General features: G+C 31.7%; 1 protein-coding gene across 2 annotated transcripts in view; it reads left to right on the top strand.

Moving 5' to 3' along the window:
• The window catches only part of ZDHHC17 (zinc finger DHHC-type containing 17), an 80,592-nt gene that overhangs the window by 18,496 nt on the left and 41,515 nt on the right, over positions 1–20,581 (top strand). For both annotated transcript variants that reach the window (XM_011374629.2, XM_023521077.1), the window contains exons 2-7: positions 606–709; positions 6,450–6,572; positions 11,624–11,701; positions 12,496–12,640; positions 17,575–17,639; positions 18,276–18,438. In XM_011374629.2, the coding sequence (XP_011372931.1) occupies positions 606–709; positions 6,450–6,572; positions 11,624–11,701; positions 12,496–12,640; positions 17,575–17,639; positions 18,276–18,438 (678 nt within the window). The remainder of the gene's footprint in view (positions 1–605; positions 710–6,449; positions 6,573–11,623; positions 11,702–12,495; positions 12,641–17,574; positions 17,640–18,275; positions 18,439–20,581) is intronic.

Consider the following 20,581-nt stretch of genomic DNA (forward strand, 5'->3'; position numbering starts at 1 on the left):
GCACATGGCATATAAGCTTTGAATGGATGTACTATTCCGTGAAACTTGTTTAATTCAATTTTTATATAAAAGTTAGTTTAATATTATTGACATTTTTAGAACTATTCAAATGGATTTACATTTTATCAGAGCTGTCCTATTGTTCCTTATTCACCTAGGCAGATGCTTAGCAAGTTCTCAGCATTGGAGTATAAGAAAAAGTAATACCCGAAAATAATAGGTCCTGTCTTTAGGACCTTAGAGTTTATTTGGCATGTGATGAAGATTTTAAAGTAGATAGTTAGAGCTAAGGGTAATGCTAGAATAATAAAAAAATTGGTCTGAGAGAACGAGAGTTGATTTGATGAAGAGATAAGAGTTTTATGGTGCTAAAGATGAATTTCAGTTAGTAATTTGTCACTAATTTCTAGTTTTGTAGCTTTTCTGTTTTGAGAGTGTGTAAAAGGGGTAGATCTATTTGAATATGCATTTTCTCTAAAGAGTACAGACTTCAGAAAAAGGTAGACTATAATCATTTTAATAGTGAATTTTCTTCAAATAGTGCAAAACCAGTCCAGAAATACTAAAACGTTTTCTGTACCTTTTCTCAATTCTTGCTTTAACAGGAAATCAAACCCCAAAGCCATTATAACCATGGATATGGTGAATCTCTTGGACGGAAAACTCATATTGATGATTATAGCACATGGGACATAGTTAAGGCTACACAGTAAGTTTTCATTGTAGTTGATTTCTTCTTTGACGTCTATATTTTAAGTGAAATGTGAACACAAATATTTCTTTGTCTTTATTGATAATCTCTATTTGGCGAGACTGTTTTCATACTTTCCTTTAGTTTTTTAGACATGATTTCCTTTAGTTCTTTGTACAAATTAAAAATAGCTGATTTAAAGTCTTTGTGTAGTCCAATGTCTGGGATTCTCAGGGAAAATTTCTATCACTTGCACCCACCCCCACCCTGTGTATGAATTCTCCTTGTTTCTTTGGATGTCTTGTAATACTTTTTGTTGAAAAGTGGACTATTCAAATAATGTAATTTGGATATCAGTTCTGGATATCAGGTTCTTCCAGGATTTGTTGTTTGTGACATTTCTAAACTAATTTTGTAAAGTTTGTATCTTTGTCTTGCATGGCCAGTGAAGTTCCTACTTGATAAATTAGTAGTCAACTAATGATTAAATCCCTAGAATCATTAAGTTGATCTTTGGGGTTGGTCAAGGGGTTCTTTGTGTATGTTGGGATACTCAGCACTCAGCCAGGTAGCTTACAACTCTGACTTAACCTTCACTTTCTGCTTACACAGGACTTCAGGGTCTATCAGAGATGAGAGCCTAGGGCCTTCTCAGGTCTTTGTTGAACAAGTGTACACAACCTTATGTATGTGCGTGACTTTCTAGATTCTCAAGAGTATGACCAAGCTTTTCAAAGCCCCTAGAGATAACCTTATTCCTCAAAGTTTTGTTTTAAGCTTTTTGATTTGTCTGTTCTTTGACCCAACTTTTATCCAACCTCCCAAGCAACTATGATGTTAAAACATTTGACAAACACCTTTCCCAGGGAGAAGCTTTTAATGAGTTTGAGTGAGATCTAATAGGTAAGTCCTTCAAGTAGACTCTTCCAGGGAACCCCCAAACAGGTTAAATAATGACCATTCCTCTTTGGGAATGAAGCTTTGAAAGAACTCTATCCCAATTCTGCGCACTGCATTACCGTACCAGGAACACAAATTTATTTTTCAAGGCTGCTGGGGAGCAAGGAATGGGACCATGATAGATTAAAATGCCACTAACTTCTCTGTCCTTACTGAAATTCAGTTTTTCTTGGCTAACTGTTCCTTGGATTGCTGAGAGCCTTTTGTTAATTTCCAGAGTTCTGAAAAAGTTGATTCTGACATTTTTTTGCTAGATTTTTCATTACTTTTGTGGAGAGGCAAACTTTCGGAGGTCTTTAGACTACTGATATCCCCCTACTTTCTTAAAAAAAAATTATGTATCAAAAATCAAAACACATTGTGCCAACTATATTTAGCAAATATTATACTGCTTTGTGTTCATTTTTTCTTTTGAGACTTTGCTCCTTTTGATACCTCTTTTTTCTCCATTGTCATTAATTTCTCTCACCCTACCTAATCCATCATTTCCATCAGCAAATATATTCCAGAATTTTTCATTTTAAGAAAAAAACAACCACCTTTCTTTATCCCTCCCATACTCATGTAACTATCTTGTTTCTTGAAAAGTATCTAAGTATGTTGTCTGTAATTTCTACCTTTAAAACCATTTATTTATGTTTTGAAACATTTCAAACCTACGGAAAGTACAGAGAAGAATACCTGTCACATTAAGCAGATGTTAACATTTTGCTGTAATTGCTACAGGTTGCTCAGTGTGCTCTTTCCCCCTGTCCCCCAAGGAAACCTGTCTTGAAATTTCTGTGACTCATTCTCATGAACATTCTTTTGCATCTCTACAAATATCTGTAAGCAAAACATGTTATTGTAATGTAAAGTTTATATAAATTGTGTTCTACATATCCTTTTGCAGCTTGCTTTTACTTAAAAAAATATATATAGCTTTTGTGATTTATCATTGTTAATAGATAAAAACAGTTTATTCTGTTTAACTGCTTTTTAGTACAGTAGTCCTCCCTTATCCATGGTTTTGCTTTCTGTGGTTTCAGTTACCTGCACTCAACCGTGGTCCAAAAATATTAAATTGAAAATTCCAGAAATAAACAATTAACGAGTTTTAAATTGTGTGCCATTCTGATCAGTGTGATGAAATCTTGTGCTGTCGCACTCCATCCCACCCGGGACATGAATCATTCCTTTGTCTAGCATATTCGCACTCTATAAGCTACCCGTCCTCTTAGTTACCTAGTTGCCATTTTGGTTATTAGATCAGATGTCAAGGTATCACAGTCCTTGTGTTCAAGTAACCCTTATTTTACTTAATGATGGCCCCAAAGCATAAGAGTAGTGATGCTGGCAATTTGGATATGCCAGAGAGAAGCTGTGAAGTGTTTCCTTTAAGTGAAAGGATGAAAGTTCACAACTTAAGTCATTTTATCATCTTATCACAAGAAGAAGGGTGAGTACAGTACAATAAGATATTTTGAGGGCAAGAGACCACATTCACATCATTTTTATTACAGTATATTAAAATTTTTCTTTTTAATTTTGTTAATCTCTTACTATACCTAATTTATAAATTAAACTTTATCATAGGTATGTATGTATAGGAAAAACCGTAGTATGTATGTATGGAGTTCGATACTATCTGCAGTTTCAGGCATCCATTGGGAGTCTTGGAATGTCTCCCCCAGGGATAAGGGGGGACTAATATATTTTATCATTCCTTACTGAGGACACTTAAGAATGTTATATTTTTTCATTATTACAAACTTAGTGTCAGTAAATGTCCTCCCACCTATTTCCCCATGCACATAAACAAGAGTTTTTTAGGGTAGACAACTCAAGTGGAATTTTTGTCTTGTTCAGTATGTTCTTTTTAAACTTTAGCGATTATTGCCAAATTAATGTCCAAACTTATGTCAGTATATACTTCCACTGTAGGAATAGAGTTTTTCATTCACTACTTTCTTGATAAATCCTAATTTTGTCACACTTAATAATTATTGTCAGTTTGATAGTTGTGAAATGGTTTTTGTTTTGATATGCCTTTCTCTGATGATAAATGATGTTGTCATTTATCAACATCATTGATATGTTATGTTTATTAACCATTTGGGTTTCCTCTTGTGTGAATCGCCTTTTAAAATCCTTTACCCATTTTGAAGTTCTTTTGTCTTGTAATTGATTTATAAAAGTTCTTTATGTATTTTGATGGAGTCCACTACGAATTTAGTAGGATTCATGTCCCTGTATTGACCTCAGAGAGTCCTGTGCCGCTCTCTCAGCTTCTTTCCACCACCCCAGTCAGGCAGCTTAGAATTCAGTACTCCTCTCTAGTGTGTCCAAATTTGTATTTTTCTTTCTGCATCAATGTGCTTGACTGTCTCTGGAAACCCGGACTTCCACAAAAGCTCTCTCATCTGTGGGTGATTGTCTAAGACAGTATTTTTTGGCTGAAAGGGGCTGGAGCCAGTTCATGGACTGTTGCAGGATCCACAGGTGGGATTGAGGTCTGTACACCTATTATCCAATACTAGGATGGGTGATCCTCCTCCCAGTTCCCTTAGCGTATGGTGCTGGATCCCACAGCCCCCACAGAGGCACTTTTGTCTGTGGTTAGATGCCAGATTGTTGGAGGAAGAACAAAATGATTGATGTCTTATTCTACCATGATGCTGATGTCACTCTTTTCTCTTTCATTTATTTAATATTGTGTAGTTCCACATTGTTTTAATCACTTCTTAGTCTTCAGTATTGTCTCAGCTATTCTTGGCCTGTTACTCTCACAAATGAATTTTAGAGTTCTATTTGGGAAGTTCATGAGATATTCACTTAGGATTTTAATTAAAATTTTATTGAATTTGTAGAGTAATTTGAGGGAAATTGGTTTTATGTATTTAATGTATACATTAAATACACACTTTAATGTCTTTTACAATGACAGTAGTATAATTAAATATGCTTCCTCATTATTATTTTAGCTGGTTTAATATTTTATGATATGGAAATCTGATCCTAAATTGATTTTATTTGGATACTTTGTTTTAACGATTTTTTTTTTTTCTGGGAAAAAATTAGCTTTGCAAAGATATATAATTCCTTAATGGAAGAATTACAGTGTGTGCTGCATTTACTAAGTCACAGTAATTACTTTTTCAGTATTATTCACTAAGCAAAGATGTTACTGAACTGCACTTGTAAATGTTTATTTTCTAATGATAGTTCTTGCAAACTAATCAGATTTTGGCATTTTTGTAATTACAATAATGAGTTCACACATGTTAGAAAATTGTATCAAAAATTTTTAGTGTGTCCACATGAGTTTTTTTTATAGGTGATGTATTTAGATTTTTCAGCAGCTATGTTATATAATGATGGAAACATTTCTAAACATACAGTTTTTTTTAAAATATTCTTTTCATAGCGAGTGTTTTTCTGAAAGAAAAGTATACTTTCTCACTATTGTCTGAAATATCCCCTTTGCCTTGAAGGGGAACAAACTAAATATCTTTAACTTTCTTAAAAATATATAGTTGATAACATACTAATCACAGTTATTTGTCATAACTACTCCCCCCTACCCCCTCAAAAAAAGCCATCAAATTTGAAACACTTGGTTTTTTTTTTTGTTAAAGGGAAAATGCATATTAACTTTTAAGTGTTAAAAAATAACCAGTGATTTTCTGTATGGTTAAAAAGATTACCATGGTCACTTATCAACTCATTCAAAGTGTGAGGTAGGTTCTGCTCTTTGGAAACTCTTGCTCTTCCCTTAGGTTGATTACCTTGTGCGTGCGTGCGTGCGTGCGTGTGTGTGTGTGTGTGTGTGTGTGTGTACACTTGAAAAACAGAGCCAGTGAGGGCAGCAATGTGAAGGCTGTATTAAAAATTAGAAAAGCTTAATTTCTTTATTAGCTAAGACATGAATATAGGTAGAAGTTTTAATATTTGCTGTAATATCATGTTAATGTGCCACTCCTGCCCCAACCTTACTCTTTGGTGTGCCTTCCACATTTTGAAGACCAGTCTGATTAAGAAGTTACAAATATAGTCAAAGCTCATTTAAATTTGTTTTTGTGTCATATCTCTAGGACCCAATATTTTGTTTAGGATAAAGTTGATATTGAGGCTTGATGATGGATTCTTGGTAGTTTATTGTATTCTCTCTACTTTTGTTTATGTTGAAAATTTCCATAATAAAAAGTTGAAAAATGTTTATGCTACCTCACAATGACCAAAAGAAGGAGGAAAGGATCAGGCTCTTCACATGTACCCTTCTTCTTTATCAAGTATGAACATCTTTCTTAGAACTCTCCCTGTGGACTTCTTTTATGTCTCATAGGACTCTTCCCCTATGCACCCCTCTTCCCACATCCATATACCCTTCTTTATTTCCCTTCATGAATATATCAAATCTAAATTTGTAAATAGAGAATCCCAAGGCTTATAAAACACCATTTCTTTTCGATGTTCTTATAAATCATTGATATGCTTTTTGTTACTGCTTTTTTATGTACTTGATATTTTTTAACATAATTGTATGCATTTTTATAAGCTGCCTCAAGCGTTTTGTAGAATTAGTGATGATATAAATAAAAACATGCAATTGATAGATGTTTTATTTCTGGTATCCTCCTCCACCTAATGAGGTATTGCATTTTTATAGATGAGACATTTAAAATGTAAAATGGATTAGTAAAAGCTGTTGGAATATTGACATGCTAAAAATAAAATGTTGAGAAATCCATTTTAATTTCCACATATCAAAATTCTTGTTGAATCGTAATAACAATCTCTCTTTTCTTTTTTTCCCAAGATATGGAATATATGAACGTTGCCGAGAATTGGTGGAAGCAGGTTATGATGTACGGCAACCAGACAAAGAAAATGTTACACTCCTCCATTGGGCTGCCATCAATAACAGAATAGATTTAGTCAAGTACGTATTTTCTGTACTTTTAAGTAATTTGTTATGTTGGTAAAAATTATTGGTGTAAAAATTAATAATTTCTAAAATTTATAGCTTTTAAAATGTAGATTCTATGTACCCTTTTTCCTGAAAAAATTTGTCTTTAATATATATTGAATGGTTATTATGTACCAGGTCTGTGCTGAGTACTTTTCCATGTATATTTCCTTTAATCTTAATTCTTGAAGTAACCCTATGTGAAAAAAAAATTACTGCTGTCCTACTGATGTGGAAACTAAAGCATAAAGAGGTTAAATATGCTCCCGATGACATACAGCTAATAAAGGTTGGAGTCAGGACATTAACTCCAGTAGTCTAACTTGCAGCTCACATTCTAAATATGAATTCTATGGGGAAAAGCTACAAAAGGAAAGAGAGAGATTAACAAGATAATAGATAATAATAATCTAATCTGTTTATACTAGCATAAGTGATGAATACGTTACATACTAATTGTAAAATGATTTTTCGTATTGTTAATTTGCTTGTTTAGTATTAGAGGTAATTAGATAAGCAACAGTCTTTCTTAGTAAATCCGGTTTAGTAGTCTGATAATTTGGACATAAGATCTTTATCTAAAGACAAGATTCTGAAATAAACTGCTTGCAAATGTGCAGTTAAGTATAGCACACAGAGTCTAGGGCAAGTAGGATATTAATGCCAGGTAAAAGAGTTTGCCCTTAGAGTTCTAAAGATTTAGCAAGTAATATCTAAAGCATTGAACTTTATGAATCACTTTCTTCCAGATAATATATTTCCATTTTATTTGTTCGTGTTTTTCCTTCATATATCTCTATCCTTCCCTCTGCCCTCAGTATGGTCTTCTGATATCTAATTTTTGCTTGTTGGAAAATGTTTTCATTTCATCTTTGTTAGTGAAGGAAATTTTCACATGGTATAGAAATCTAGGTTGGCAGTTTTTATTTTTGCTTTTTACCTATTGAAAATACCATTCTACTGTTTTCTGGCTTCTGTTAGTTTTGAGAAATCAAAGTATTGCGCTTTTGAAAGCTTTTTTTCTCCCTGGCTGCTTTTAAGATTTTCTCTTTGTTTCTGGTTTTCTGCAGTTTCATGATGATATATCTAGGTGTGGATTTCTTTGTATTTACCCTAAATGAGATTGCAAAGAATTCTCAATTCTGTGGATTGATGTTTTCATCAGTTCTGGAAAAATTTCAGCCACTAGTTCTTCAAATATTACTTCTCCCCCGTTCTCTTTTTGCTTTCCTTCTGGAACTCCAGTTAAATATATGTTTGACCTTTTCATTGTACACTATGTCTCTTATCCTCTCTTCTCTCTGTTCTCTCCTTTTGTCTCTGTTTCATTCTGGAAATTTCTTTTGACCTATCTTACTGTTAATTTATTCTTCATGTATAATCTGCTGTTAAATCTATTTAATGTGTTTCTAATTTTGTTTATTTTTAGTTCTAGAATTTTTATTGCTTTTTAAAAGTACGTATTACTTAAATTGTTGTTAAAATTTTCAGTCTTGTCTACTTGAATATTGTAAATATAGTTAGTTTATAATCGATGTCTGAGAATATAGCATTTGGAGTCTGTGTCGGTCTATATCTATTATTATTCTACATGTGCCTGATTATCTTTGAATATGTAAATATGTATTAGACATTGTGTTTGAAAAATTATTTTTTGAATAAGTTGAGACCTAAGGTGGGAAGATGCCCAATTATTTCTGCGAGGCCCAACTTTAAATTAGTTTTAAGGCTTTAGATTTTTTTGGCTCAGGTAGCTGAGGACTATGCTAGAGCCAGTTTTACTTCTGGTCCTTAATTACCACTTCAGTGCAGCTTTTTGAGGTCCCAGCCTGTATTTTGCTTTTGTCTACTTTGCTTGGCCTGGTAAATGCTCTTATTCTTCTTAGGCTTTGCTTTTTAAGAAAATGTTTATTATATTTCATTGAGCTTTTTAAGTTTTCTTTAATGAGAGTCTAGGCTAAAGTTATCTAGACTTCCACAGCCTCTATAGTTTTTTCAGTTAATGTTACTTTAATCAAAATAGTACATAAACAATTTGAAAGATTAAATAGTACTTAAAAGCTTACAATGGGAAACAGCAATCTCTCTCTACTCTCAGGGTCCTATATCCCAAAAGTAATTATTTTCAGTATGTTGGCTGTTTCTTTCAGTATTTACTCTTGTAGCTTATAAATTTGTATTGCTACTTTTATCTAGAAAGTTATTTTATTTACACAAATGATGGTACTTTTCTGCTTTTTCATTTAATTTATACATCATTGAGATTTTTTGTTTCAGTACAAAGAGAGCTACATCATTCTTTTTTAAAAAGCTGAATAAAATTCAGTTATTTAATTGGATTTAATTGTTTCTCTATTGGTAGACATTTAGATTAATTCTGGTGTTTTTACTACTACAAACAGTGCTGTACTTGTTCACATATCACTTTGCTTATGTTCATACATATCTGTAGAATTCTTAGGAGTAAGAAAGTTAGATGAATTTTGAATTTTAATAAATATTGCTGTTATTTCTTGATTAATCAGTTATTATATTTTGACTTTCTATTTTAGGTTAACTAGATGTCCTAGATCATCACTAATACTTCTTCCATCCTCTATTATAGTTTTAGTTAAATCACTATGAAAAGTTTAAATTGTTATTAGGATGTAAATTCTCACTGCTAAATCTAGAAGTGTTCTATGATTATCTGTTCTTTCCTGTAGAATTCTGGATTTTGTTTGTAGTTAAAGTTGCTTCATTTTTTAAAATTTGTTTAATTTTCTATACATTCTAACTAATTCTTCTCATAATCTTAGAACTATAAAACCACTCTGTATGCAAACAGTAATAGATAGTTTATCAGTTCTTATTTTGGTGGAGGAGGGGGTTGTTAAATCATTCCTGGATTTTCTCCACCTTTCTGCTCGAACCTAGACTGTTTGTTCTTTAGAGCTACGGAACAGTCATTGTCTTGAGACTTTCCTTTGCCATCATCCTGGGAAATTCCCTTTGCTCCAGTGCTGGTCTTAGTTTCCTGGATCTCAGGTTTTTATCTCTCTTGGTTTGTTCCTTGGTTTTAGTAGAGCACATTTTCTAATAGCTTTTTGAGAGAGAGACAGAGAGAGATAGACACGGGGGGAATATTGGGAGATTCAGCAAGACTGCCTATTATTCAGCTGACCTGAAGACATGAAAATAATTATGGGGAATTAGGAAATGTGAGAACAAAAGCTTGGGGGTCTAATGATAACTCTCCTATTCTGGATATTTTACTTAACTGTTTGGACAGCAATAGAAAATTACATTTACATTACGAATATCTATGTATTCCACTGAACAAAAGTAGGAATCAGGGTCCACAATTTGAAGTTGTAGTGCCCTTCACATCTGGAGTGGTGCAGTATACAGTCTTCCCAGGTGTATGCAACAGCCCTGTTCTCAACAGCCCAGAAATAAAATGAGACTAATAACTAGAAAACCATGTTTCTCTCTAAGGGGCATCTCATCCATTAGATTCAGAAATATGTGCCGGCAAGTACATTCCATGATAATACTATTCTTGTAGTATTGCAGGGAGGCTTGAATTTAAAAATGAGAATTATATGATCATCTCAGGAGTTTGTAGTTTTCAGCTAGGATCTCAGAACTACAAAGAATAACATGTTATAAAAATATAGTACTTCCAGGTGGTTACAGTGAAAAGGTAATAGAAGTGATTCTTTTTTAGCATGCAGAAAAAAAGTTTCCCTATCCTTATGAAAAAAAAAGTTGTATTTTAGAACCAGGTTGGAAATCACTCATTGCTGCAGCCCTAGCAAATATTGGAAATGTGAGTAAAAATAACTCTCAGGAGCAGATATATTGACTATAGAGAAGGTAACCAAATTGTTTTTTTTTTTTAAAAAAAACTCTGCTTGGAATTTTTAAGAAACTATTTCCTATCAAATTTGTTCTTTGGCTATGTTTCCTTTTGGGCTTATAAAAGCATTTTCAACTATAATTTAATGTCCACCAGGTATCTAAAGAAACAATTTAGGACTAGTTAAATATTTGTGTTCAGACTACAGAATTCTGTATTTTTCTTCAAAATATACAAAATTCAAATTATCTGATATTTTGAACTGAAAATATTTTAGTCTGGAAATATTTTACATGATAGAACAGTTGGGCCCTTCATTGCATAATGCTTTAAAAGCATAAATTTAACAAATATGTAAAGCAGAAAATTTCTGAATCAGATATGTAAATTTAAGTATATTAAATATTTAGAACTATGACATTAAGAGTAAATGCATTAGTGATCTAAGGCAGTAATCACTTAGAACAGTTTAAGAGTCTCACTAATATACACACATCAAGCATTTGATATCAGATACTTGAAACTGTTTATATTCAAGTCATTGCATTGATTATTTCCAAAGGAAGCATTGCAAGAAGCAGCTAGGTCCTGTTCATTTAAGAGGATATCAAGATATTATGATTATTGCTTAGTACATTAAGCAGTGAGGTTGCTCTTTTTAAAGCAACACAGCTTTAAAGGCACAACAAATAAGAATAAAGAATGTTTATGTTATACTTTACAGTTTATAAAATTGTTTCACATATATTGTTTGATTTAATAATACAATAAGCTTGTGAGGTAAGTAAAGCTTAAAAGCTGAGTCCCATGGTGGGCTAAGTATCTGGCCTATTCTCCAAGTATTCTAATTCCAAGATTCTATCTGCTGCTGCTATCTGACCCAAATCTTTGTGGTTCTCTTGACTGCCTTGTTTTTATGTAATTGTTATTTGGCATTGCTTTTTTTTTAACCTTAAAAAATTATTTTCTTTTTATTTCTAGAATAAAAGAGAGTTACATGTTTGATATAAAATTCTGCTTAATGTATTGTAAATTATCACAAAAGATTGTTTATCTTCAGAAGCATAAGCTAGCATGAAAGCTAAAATAAAAAATATTGTTTTTTATTTTTTACATAATTTCTTAAAATTGAGCATGAACGTTATCTAAATTATATAAAATTATATAAAATTTTGTCTTATAGATACTACATTTCGAAAGGTGCTATTGTGGATCAACTTGGAGGAGACCTAAATTCAACTCCATTGCATTGGGCCACAAGGTTTAAATTTGCTTCTAGATATATGTATATATATATTTTAGTGTATAACTAAGTACTTTTTAAAAAATGGTATGCTAAAATGGAGAATTTTTTATGCCAGTCGTGAATGTCATTAACATACTAATGTATTGCTGTCCAGTGTACCTGCATTAGAATCAAGATTTATTGTCCAAAGTGTTTAGGGAATTAACCATGCTTATATTAATCTAGTTATAAGATTGGGTTAAATTTTATTAATGTAATAGTTTTGCAGCCTATGTATATTTACAATTAAAGAAGTGTCCAGTTCATGGGACGATTAAGATCATTTTGCAATAGGATTAATAGAGTGTAATAACAACTTATTATATATTTAAAGAAGTTATGAGTTATCTCTAAATTTTCAAGGACTGTTATTCCAGTTAAGACTTAAAAATCATAAAACCCTAAATATGTATTGACATATATCTATTGTAAAACAAAATTATTTTTCTTTTCTAGAACAAAAGTGAGTGATATGTTTGATATAAAATTCTGCTTAATGTATTTTAAACTATCACAAAAGATTGTTTATCTTCACAGGCATAAGCCAGCATGAGAGCTAAAATGAAAGATATTATTTTTAGTTTTTCATATAATTTCTTAAAATTGAACATGAACATTGTCTAAATTATTTAAAATTTTGTCATAGATACTGCATTTTGAAAGGTGTAGGACTTTAAAAAGATATTTGTGTAATCTTTTGTACCATTACCCTATTTAAAAAGACGTTTTATTTGAAATAACTGTATATCTAAGTATTCTTTATGTTTTAGACAAGGCCATCTATCTATGGTTGTGCAACTAATGAAATATGGTGCAGATCCTTCATTAATTGATGGAGAAGGATGTAGCTGTATTCATCTGGCTGCGCAGTTTGGACATACCTCAATTGTTGCTTATCTCATAGCAAAAGGACAGGTAAAAAGACACAATGGTGTGGATGTTCTTCATGGTTTAAATGCTTAACATAATGGATGTTATAGGTGTAAAGACCTGGTCATATTTAAATAATACTTTATGATGGATGAAGAGGATAATTATATAGTTTGATATTGACCTATTTAATATTTAATATAGTTAACATAAAAATAAGAAAGACAATCATGAACCAGATAATAATCCATTAAGTTGGCCTTTTTTATTTCTGAGTAATAGAGATGGATTCCAGAAAGTAAGGGAGAACTTTTAGGTATTTTTTGAATATATCATCTGAATTTATTTAAACTTTTTGGAATATATTACTGGCTATTTTCCATATTAGTGTTTTTTGAATATATCTGAATTTATTTAAACTTTTTTGAACATATTTCTGGCTATTTTCCATATTAAGTACCTCTTGAGAGGATAAATTCTTTAAAATCAGTTTTTTAGTTTCTGGTGTATAAAATAATGCTACTTCTTACATCTCAGAAAATTTCTCATGATTTAAGTGGTTCCTCCTGATTTTTCCTGAATGTGCAGTAACTATAATCACATTAAGTGTTACCAGTTTGTATGGACCATATTTTTGTAATGAATGTATTATGTTAAAAGTAATGTCACTCAGTTTTTCTTTCATGTGTTTTCTCCGGTTATACTTAAACATTAGTTTTATAGCTAAGGATCCCATCATAAGAGAAAGACAGATGATTTTAATTCATTGCTATTAACATAATTATTACTTTAATATAAAATTTTATGCTATTTAGAAATTGAATAGTATTTTAAGAATCCTTTAAGATATTTATTAGCAGAGTCAGAGCAACGACAGTTGTGTGTTGTGTAATAGGAAAACAGGCATAGACTAGTTAAATTAATTGCTGGAAGGGGGAGTTTATTTTCTGTAACCGTGTTAACAAACTACCCCCTGAAATCTAATGGCTTAAGAACAATACCAGCCATTTATTATATTTCATAATTCTGTAGTTAGAGTGGCCTTGGCTGAGTGGTTCTTCTTGTGGCTTCTGTCACCTGGGGGCTCATGTAGGTAGAGGATAGCTCACTTAAACATATCTTGAAACTTGGTAGGAATGGCTAAAAGGCTGGGCTCACCTGCGATGCTGGGACAGCTTGGCCTCTCTTTTTCTCTATGCCGTCTCAGAACTTCTTATTCTTAGTACCCCTCCATGTGGTCTCTCCATCAGGGGAAGTGGACTGTTTATTTACATGGTGGCTTAGAGTTCCCAAAAGAACAAAAGCAAAAGCTGTTCTGCGTATTTTAAGTCTTAAATTGTGAACTGGCACAGCAGCATTTCTTCATTCTTTTAGTTAAAACAAGTAACAGGGGCCTGATCATGTCCACTGTGGGAACACCAAGGCTTGCGTACCAAGAGGTGAGGTTTATTGGGGACCATCTTTAGAGACCAACTACTACAGGAGATTGTCCTGCTCCCACAGTTTCTTCTAGACTGGTAGTTGAAGCAGTAGATGGTGCTGTAGCACATGATAATATCTTTCCTGGCCTTTTGTATTGCAGATATAAATTTATAGTATGCATTTACTTTTTTTCTTTCAGTTTTTAATTTAGTAGGAAAAGTGTAAATTTTTGAGTCTTCATGGTCTTTTTGTTAGCTTATTGGTTTTGGAGTTTGGATAATTTCAGTATGGCACAGGATGTAGGCTATAAAATTTTTAAAGGCAGCGATTTCTACCTGTCATGGTGCCTTTTGTACAGTAAATGCATAATGATGATAATAAATGTTTGACAAATAATCTTTTTCATGAGTAAATTCATTTTCTGCTTACAAAAGTAACGTATGCTTAATGTATACTAGTCAAACATAATAGGCTGTGACTTAGAAAATGAAATCTGTCTCCCTGAGGTTACTTCCTTTAACAGTTCAGTATGTATTTTTCTGGAACTTTTTTTCATGTATACTTTCTTATAAAACACAATCCTCTAATATTCATTACATCATATTTCGATGTCCAAAGTCTTTCTCTGCCTATAGAACCATGTGGATCTAGCCCTAATTACCTCTCCAGCTTATCTTCTGTCATCTCCTCCTCACTCACTCTGCTTTAACCACCCCAGTCTTTCTATTATTGAGCAAGTCTGACATGCTGTTTTCCTAAGGCCTTTGTGCTTGCTGTTTCTTCTTCTTGGTAAATCCTTTCCTCAGATAGTTACACAGTTCTTTTTCTCTTACTGCAGTCAGAGGTTCAGTCACATTTTATTCTAATTGATCAGTTCTCAATTATAAGCAATATTCAAATAAGTAACTTTTATTTCTTCTTTCTCTGACTTTAGTCTTTCACTGACTTTAGTCAATATATTGTTTTTCTTATTATTAACTTTGTTCTGATAAATGTAACTACATTTCTTTTCCTTGATTTTCAGCTTTAAATAATATCTTTTGACTTATAACTATTATAGATTATGCACTTATACTTTTTTTAACCTCCTCCCAATTTTGTTAATTGCATCAATTTTGCATTCTTAGGACATATATATTTCTGTTCAGTTGTCATTCTGTTCTTCACAATTGTTTTAGTTATACTGTTAAATATATTTAGTGCTCGCTACCAGTTCTTTTGGATGATTTTCAGGAGAAAAAGGGAAAACTGCTAACTTACGGAACCCTGTTGATTATGGAATTCCCATAAGCTTTTGATTTGGGCTTGTTAATTCTTCCTAATAGAGAATATCCATACGTCTAGGCTGAACTTGGAAAAGAAGTACCAAGTTTTAAATCCTTACCTAAAGAGTGAAAAGGTTGAATTCTATTTTTCTTTTAGTACTCTAGAGATGTGACATAATTTTACATTTTTTATTTTACTTATTGATATTTTTAATACCACTTTTTTCAAAATGATATGAAAAGAGTCACAATTAAGAAGAAAGAAGTAACTTAAACATAAGAATTTACATGTTTGTTTTAATTGGGCATCAGAATTAGTTGAGTTTTCTTGAAACCAGGAAAGTGAAAGAAGTAAAATAAATTATAGTACTTAACTTTCATATAAGAAACAAGGAAGCTTGTCAGGGAAGATATTTTTTAAAAACTTATTGGAAAATCAACATGTATAGTATTAGAAATACTGTGTGAGGTTACATATGATGTTCCAAATAACACTTTTTAAGGTAAATCCAGAAATGGATTTATAGTGGATAAGACATAACATTCAAATACAGTATTCATGAGGGACTAAAGTAATGACATCTAAACGTGCGTTACAGGTTGTCTAATGTAGTTCTCAGCTTTTTTTCTGCTTCAGTACACTTGGATAGTTCACATTTGAGATATATTTCCATCAGTAACAGTGGCTCACAGAGAACTGCTGCTTAGAGATATGAAGTGTACCCACTATAATTCTGCCCTCTCTCCACTGACTGATGAATTAGATAACACAGGTTGAATGAGAACTGCTGATTCAGTATAATCCAGGAATAGGTGACGAGGGAGGGAAGAAGTAGAAACTTAATATTTGTTGAATGTCTGTAATGTTCCAGGCTTTGGACTAGGTGCTTTATACACATTTCATTTAATTATCACAGGGGTCTTCCGAAGTCATTATTTGTATTTATATTTTTAGATGATGAAGCTGAGGCTCATAAAGTAATTTCATCAGGTTTATAGCTATTAAGTGGTGGAGCTAGGAATTTAAAACTTTTCTGTCTTATTCTAAAGCCAGTGCCTTTCCTAAGCCTGGAAGAGTAGATGGATAAACATGTCTTCCTTTAATGAATGGTTTTTGATCATGCACTCTGTTGGACACTGAGAATATGTGAATTTAATATGATTTCTATCCTCAAAAGAACACCTTTTAATGAAACAGATGCCTCAGGCATATAGGATAATCAGTCCAGAGTGGAATGGGTTAGGAGAGAATTTTAGGGAAGTGAAACCGATAGAGTTCCTGATACATCATAAGGTCTCAAAAGGAGATTTTAAATAACTAGAGAAGAGTTTTGATTGAGTAGGTGGTAGTTTTAATTCTAATTTGCTTAAAAAAAAACTAAGCCAAAGGGGGAAAAAGACAGTACCAAGGAAAGCAAAAAGTTGAGTAGGAGAGGAAAAGTAATCATGGTTTACTGTATGATTTTACTGGGAATTGTAATGTAAATATTAAAAAAAATTTAGAATCACAGTTACAATAGATCACTTGAGAGGAAAGAATAGGAAAGATGCATGCTTGTGATGGGTCAAGGAGAGGAAAGAGAAGTTCTCATTTTGCGTACTGAGAAGTCTCAGAAGACAGGGCCTAAAACTGAAAAATCAAAAAGTAGCAATTCAGGCATCTTTTTAAAGATACGGAGATAAATACCAAAATAACGAACTAAAAATGTAAAAATAGTGGAGAGTAATAAAGAGAATTGATTTATCACATTGCTTTTCGTCATAAACTTTGCAGAATTAGTTAACTCTAAAAATGTACATGTATAGTGACAAAATGCAAAGGAAACACTAAACTTTTTTTGAGCTTATTAAAAAGATTGGTCTTTTATTCTTTGTTTTGAAATGCCTAGGAATTAACAGGGTTTCATCATTCCCTCCTATCATGAATTAGTATAAATACATTTTTCAGAGACTTAAATCATTTAACCTATTCTTTGTGGATGAAAGATCAAGAGTAGGTCAACATTTTTAAATCCAAATCATTTAAAGGTTGATTAATGCATCTTAAAAGGGAACACTGTAAATATATGTTAATTATATACATTTAATATATACGTACAATTAAATATATACACCAATTAAAATATTTAGTGACAATACATAGTTTTATTTTAAAATTAAAAAGTTTCATAAATCACATATGATTGAGTAGTATTATATTGGGTTTTCCTATGATCAAATTAGATTTTTTCAAGTAAGTTTGGTAGAACTTTAAAAATTTTTACTATTTTTGTTTTTGTTTTTAACTATCAGGATGTAGATATGATGGATCAGAATGGAATGACACCTTTAATGTGGGCAGCTTATAGAACACATAGGTATGTAAACATTATTAAAATACTCAGATCATTTTCAACATAAAATGTAAAGTAGGTGATGAGAAAAAAGTTAATGTTATTGCTAATATTTAAAATTTTCATTATGAGTACATCGTATATAACATAAGTTACCTTTTTGGATGTTTGAGTATCTATGCTTACCTTTACCTTGGTAATCGTAGTATCCTTAATCTATTTTCATTCAACACTTTCCAAGAATAGAAAATTATCTCTTTTTTTTAAAGTAACTTTTTTCATGCGATTTGCATGTTACCAAGTTTAATATATTAATTAGTAAGTTGCTTTAAATTATTTTTGGGACAACCTAGATTTAAATTTAAAAACATAATTGTTTAATTACATATATTAATGACATTAAACTCGAGCAAAAAAAAATATCAAGAGCAAGTATATGCTTTCTCTTAGCATAATATTACTTTGTTGCATATTACATGTTGCATATAATACTTGATATCAAAATGTCTCATTAGCAGTCATAAGCTTGTTGAGTATAGATTAGAATAGAAGTGTTCCAAGATGGAATATGAATACAGCCACAATCAGTTTAGTATCTATAATGATTTCTATAATTGAAATTAGGGTTGTTGTTGTTGTTGTTTTTTTTTTCCTTTTCAGTGTGGATCCAACTAGATTGCTTTTAACATTCAATGTTTCAGTTAACCTTGGTGACAAGTATCACAAAAACACTGCTTTGCATTGGGCAGTACTAGCAGGGAATACCACAGTTATTAGTCTTCTTCTTGAAGCTGGAGCTAATGTTGATGCCCAGAATATCAAGGTAAATTTAATTACCCTATATTGATTATGCTATGTGAAATATGGTTACTAAGATGTGAATATTTCAATAAAACATAGGTTTTTCCACAGCTTGTAAATGATGGAAGAAACAACTTATTTAATCTCAACCCTTTGCTTCTATGCAAGAATTTGTTTTGAAAGATTCTGGTTTATTTCATCTTTTAGATTTTGGCGACCTTTTCATTAGTGAATTTTTACTTTTGAAAATTATCTGTATTTTTAAAGCTGGAGTAGTTTTCTGGTTGTTAAAGACCATTACAGAGAATCACGTTTGTAGTTAAATCACATTATACATAATAACTTGGTAATTCTTTAGGTCATTTGTTATCTTTTTAAAGGTCAGTACCTTTAAATTTGATAAAACACCTTTATGGTGTTTATAGGAAAACCTCTGTCCTTCAAATGCTGGACTAACCCAGGAAAAGTATACAAAATTATCTGAGAGCAAAGCACAATTAACATTTATACTCTGAGCATTTAGGAATTTGTAGATATTTTATGAATATATGCAAGAATATTCTATTGGTAGTCTTAAAATTTGCAAAACCATTCTCATTTTTAATGCCTAAGGATCTACCACACCTTTCAGCAATAGATTCTTCTGTGAAATGACTAAAGTTTTAAACATCATCTTTTAGTAATGTGTATTCATAAATAACTTTGTACTAATGACAAATGTTCTTTAATTTTGACAATGAACCATAGTATTTTCTGAGTCTTGTTTTTTAAATCTCTAAAGAATATGTGCTAATTAAATATGAAATGGTTCAAGCCACATAATAATCTGAAATGGCAATCAAAAAGTAGATTATCTCCTGCTGGATCAGGGCATCTGTTATGTTTCAGTGAATAATTCTTTCTCTTTGATTACTATAAAAAGTGAAGGTAAAACTACTAAAATAACTTAAATCAGTTATAAGGAGCCTAATTTAGTTAAGATTATAATTAATATGTAGAAATGAGTCAAAAATATTTAAGAGTAAATATCAAATATCTTATCGGAAACTGTAAGAAATTGAGAAAACTATATAGTTTCTTCATCTTTCTATTTTTTAAATTTCAAATCTTGTTCCTACCCAAAGGAATCAGAATGGCCTTGTCTGCCAATAAGCATACCATATTGCCTGATATATCATGGGCACTCCTAAGTATTTGTTGACTGACTGAATGAAAATTTTTGTAGTCTTGGCTTTACCTCTTAAGTTTTCAGGACTCTGGTTGTATACTTCTCTACCACTTCTGGAGAAAAATTTTTGCTTTTCCAGAGGTTTTAAAATAGAAAGTTCTGAAAAGTTTATAACACTGTTATTAGTAAATTAGGGACCTAAGGCCTAAACATAAGGGAGGAGGAGTTTGGTTAACTCTGACCAATATTCCCATAAGAAAATATTAGTGAGATTATCTCATGTTTTGTAACCTGAATTGCTTTAGAGTATTCTTTTTCTTTTTCTGCAGCCAGACAGCCATTCCTAAAGTGATTGCGCTCCAAGAATACATTTCAAGATATTTAGTATTATGTTATTGAAAGATGAGAACCAGTTTCACTGTGGCAAATAATGAGTCTCCACAGACTCTGCCAAGAGCTGTATCAGTATATTAAAGTTACAGTAATACCAAACAATTACGACAGGATGGCTGGAATTTGAAACTAGTAGTGTATATTTTTTGAACATTTAAAAACATCTTTTCTATCCCTATAAAATCTTAGATAACTTCTCTCTTTGATAATGATCTTTCAGTATTTGAGGTATTGTTTGTAAATTTAATGTTTTTTCAAATAATAGTGAACCATTAACCATTGCATAAATTTTTTATTAGTCTTAATAAAAGGAATACTCTATAACTCATGGACATGGACAATAGACTAGTGGTTACCAGAGGGTAGGGGATGGGGAGAAGGGGAAGGTAGATGGGGTAAAAGTGGTCAAATATGTGGTGACAGATTTCTAACTATGGGCGGTGAACACACAATGGAAAAATATATATATTTCTTACTCTTAAATTGTACACCTGAAACTTACTGGATTTTTTAACCAATGTCATGATAATAAAAATTTAAAAAAAAATAGTCTAATGAATTTTAACAGAAAGGTAAGAGTAGAGATATTTGAAATTACTTAAAT

This window comes from Pteropus vampyrus, unplaced genomic scaffold (assembly GCF_000151845.1).
Source record: "Pteropus vampyrus isolate Shadow unplaced genomic scaffold, Pvam_2.0 Scaffold9, whole genome shotgun sequence".
NCBI classification, from domain to species: Eukaryota; Metazoa; Chordata; class Mammalia; order Chiroptera; family Pteropodidae; genus Pteropus; species Pteropus vampyrus.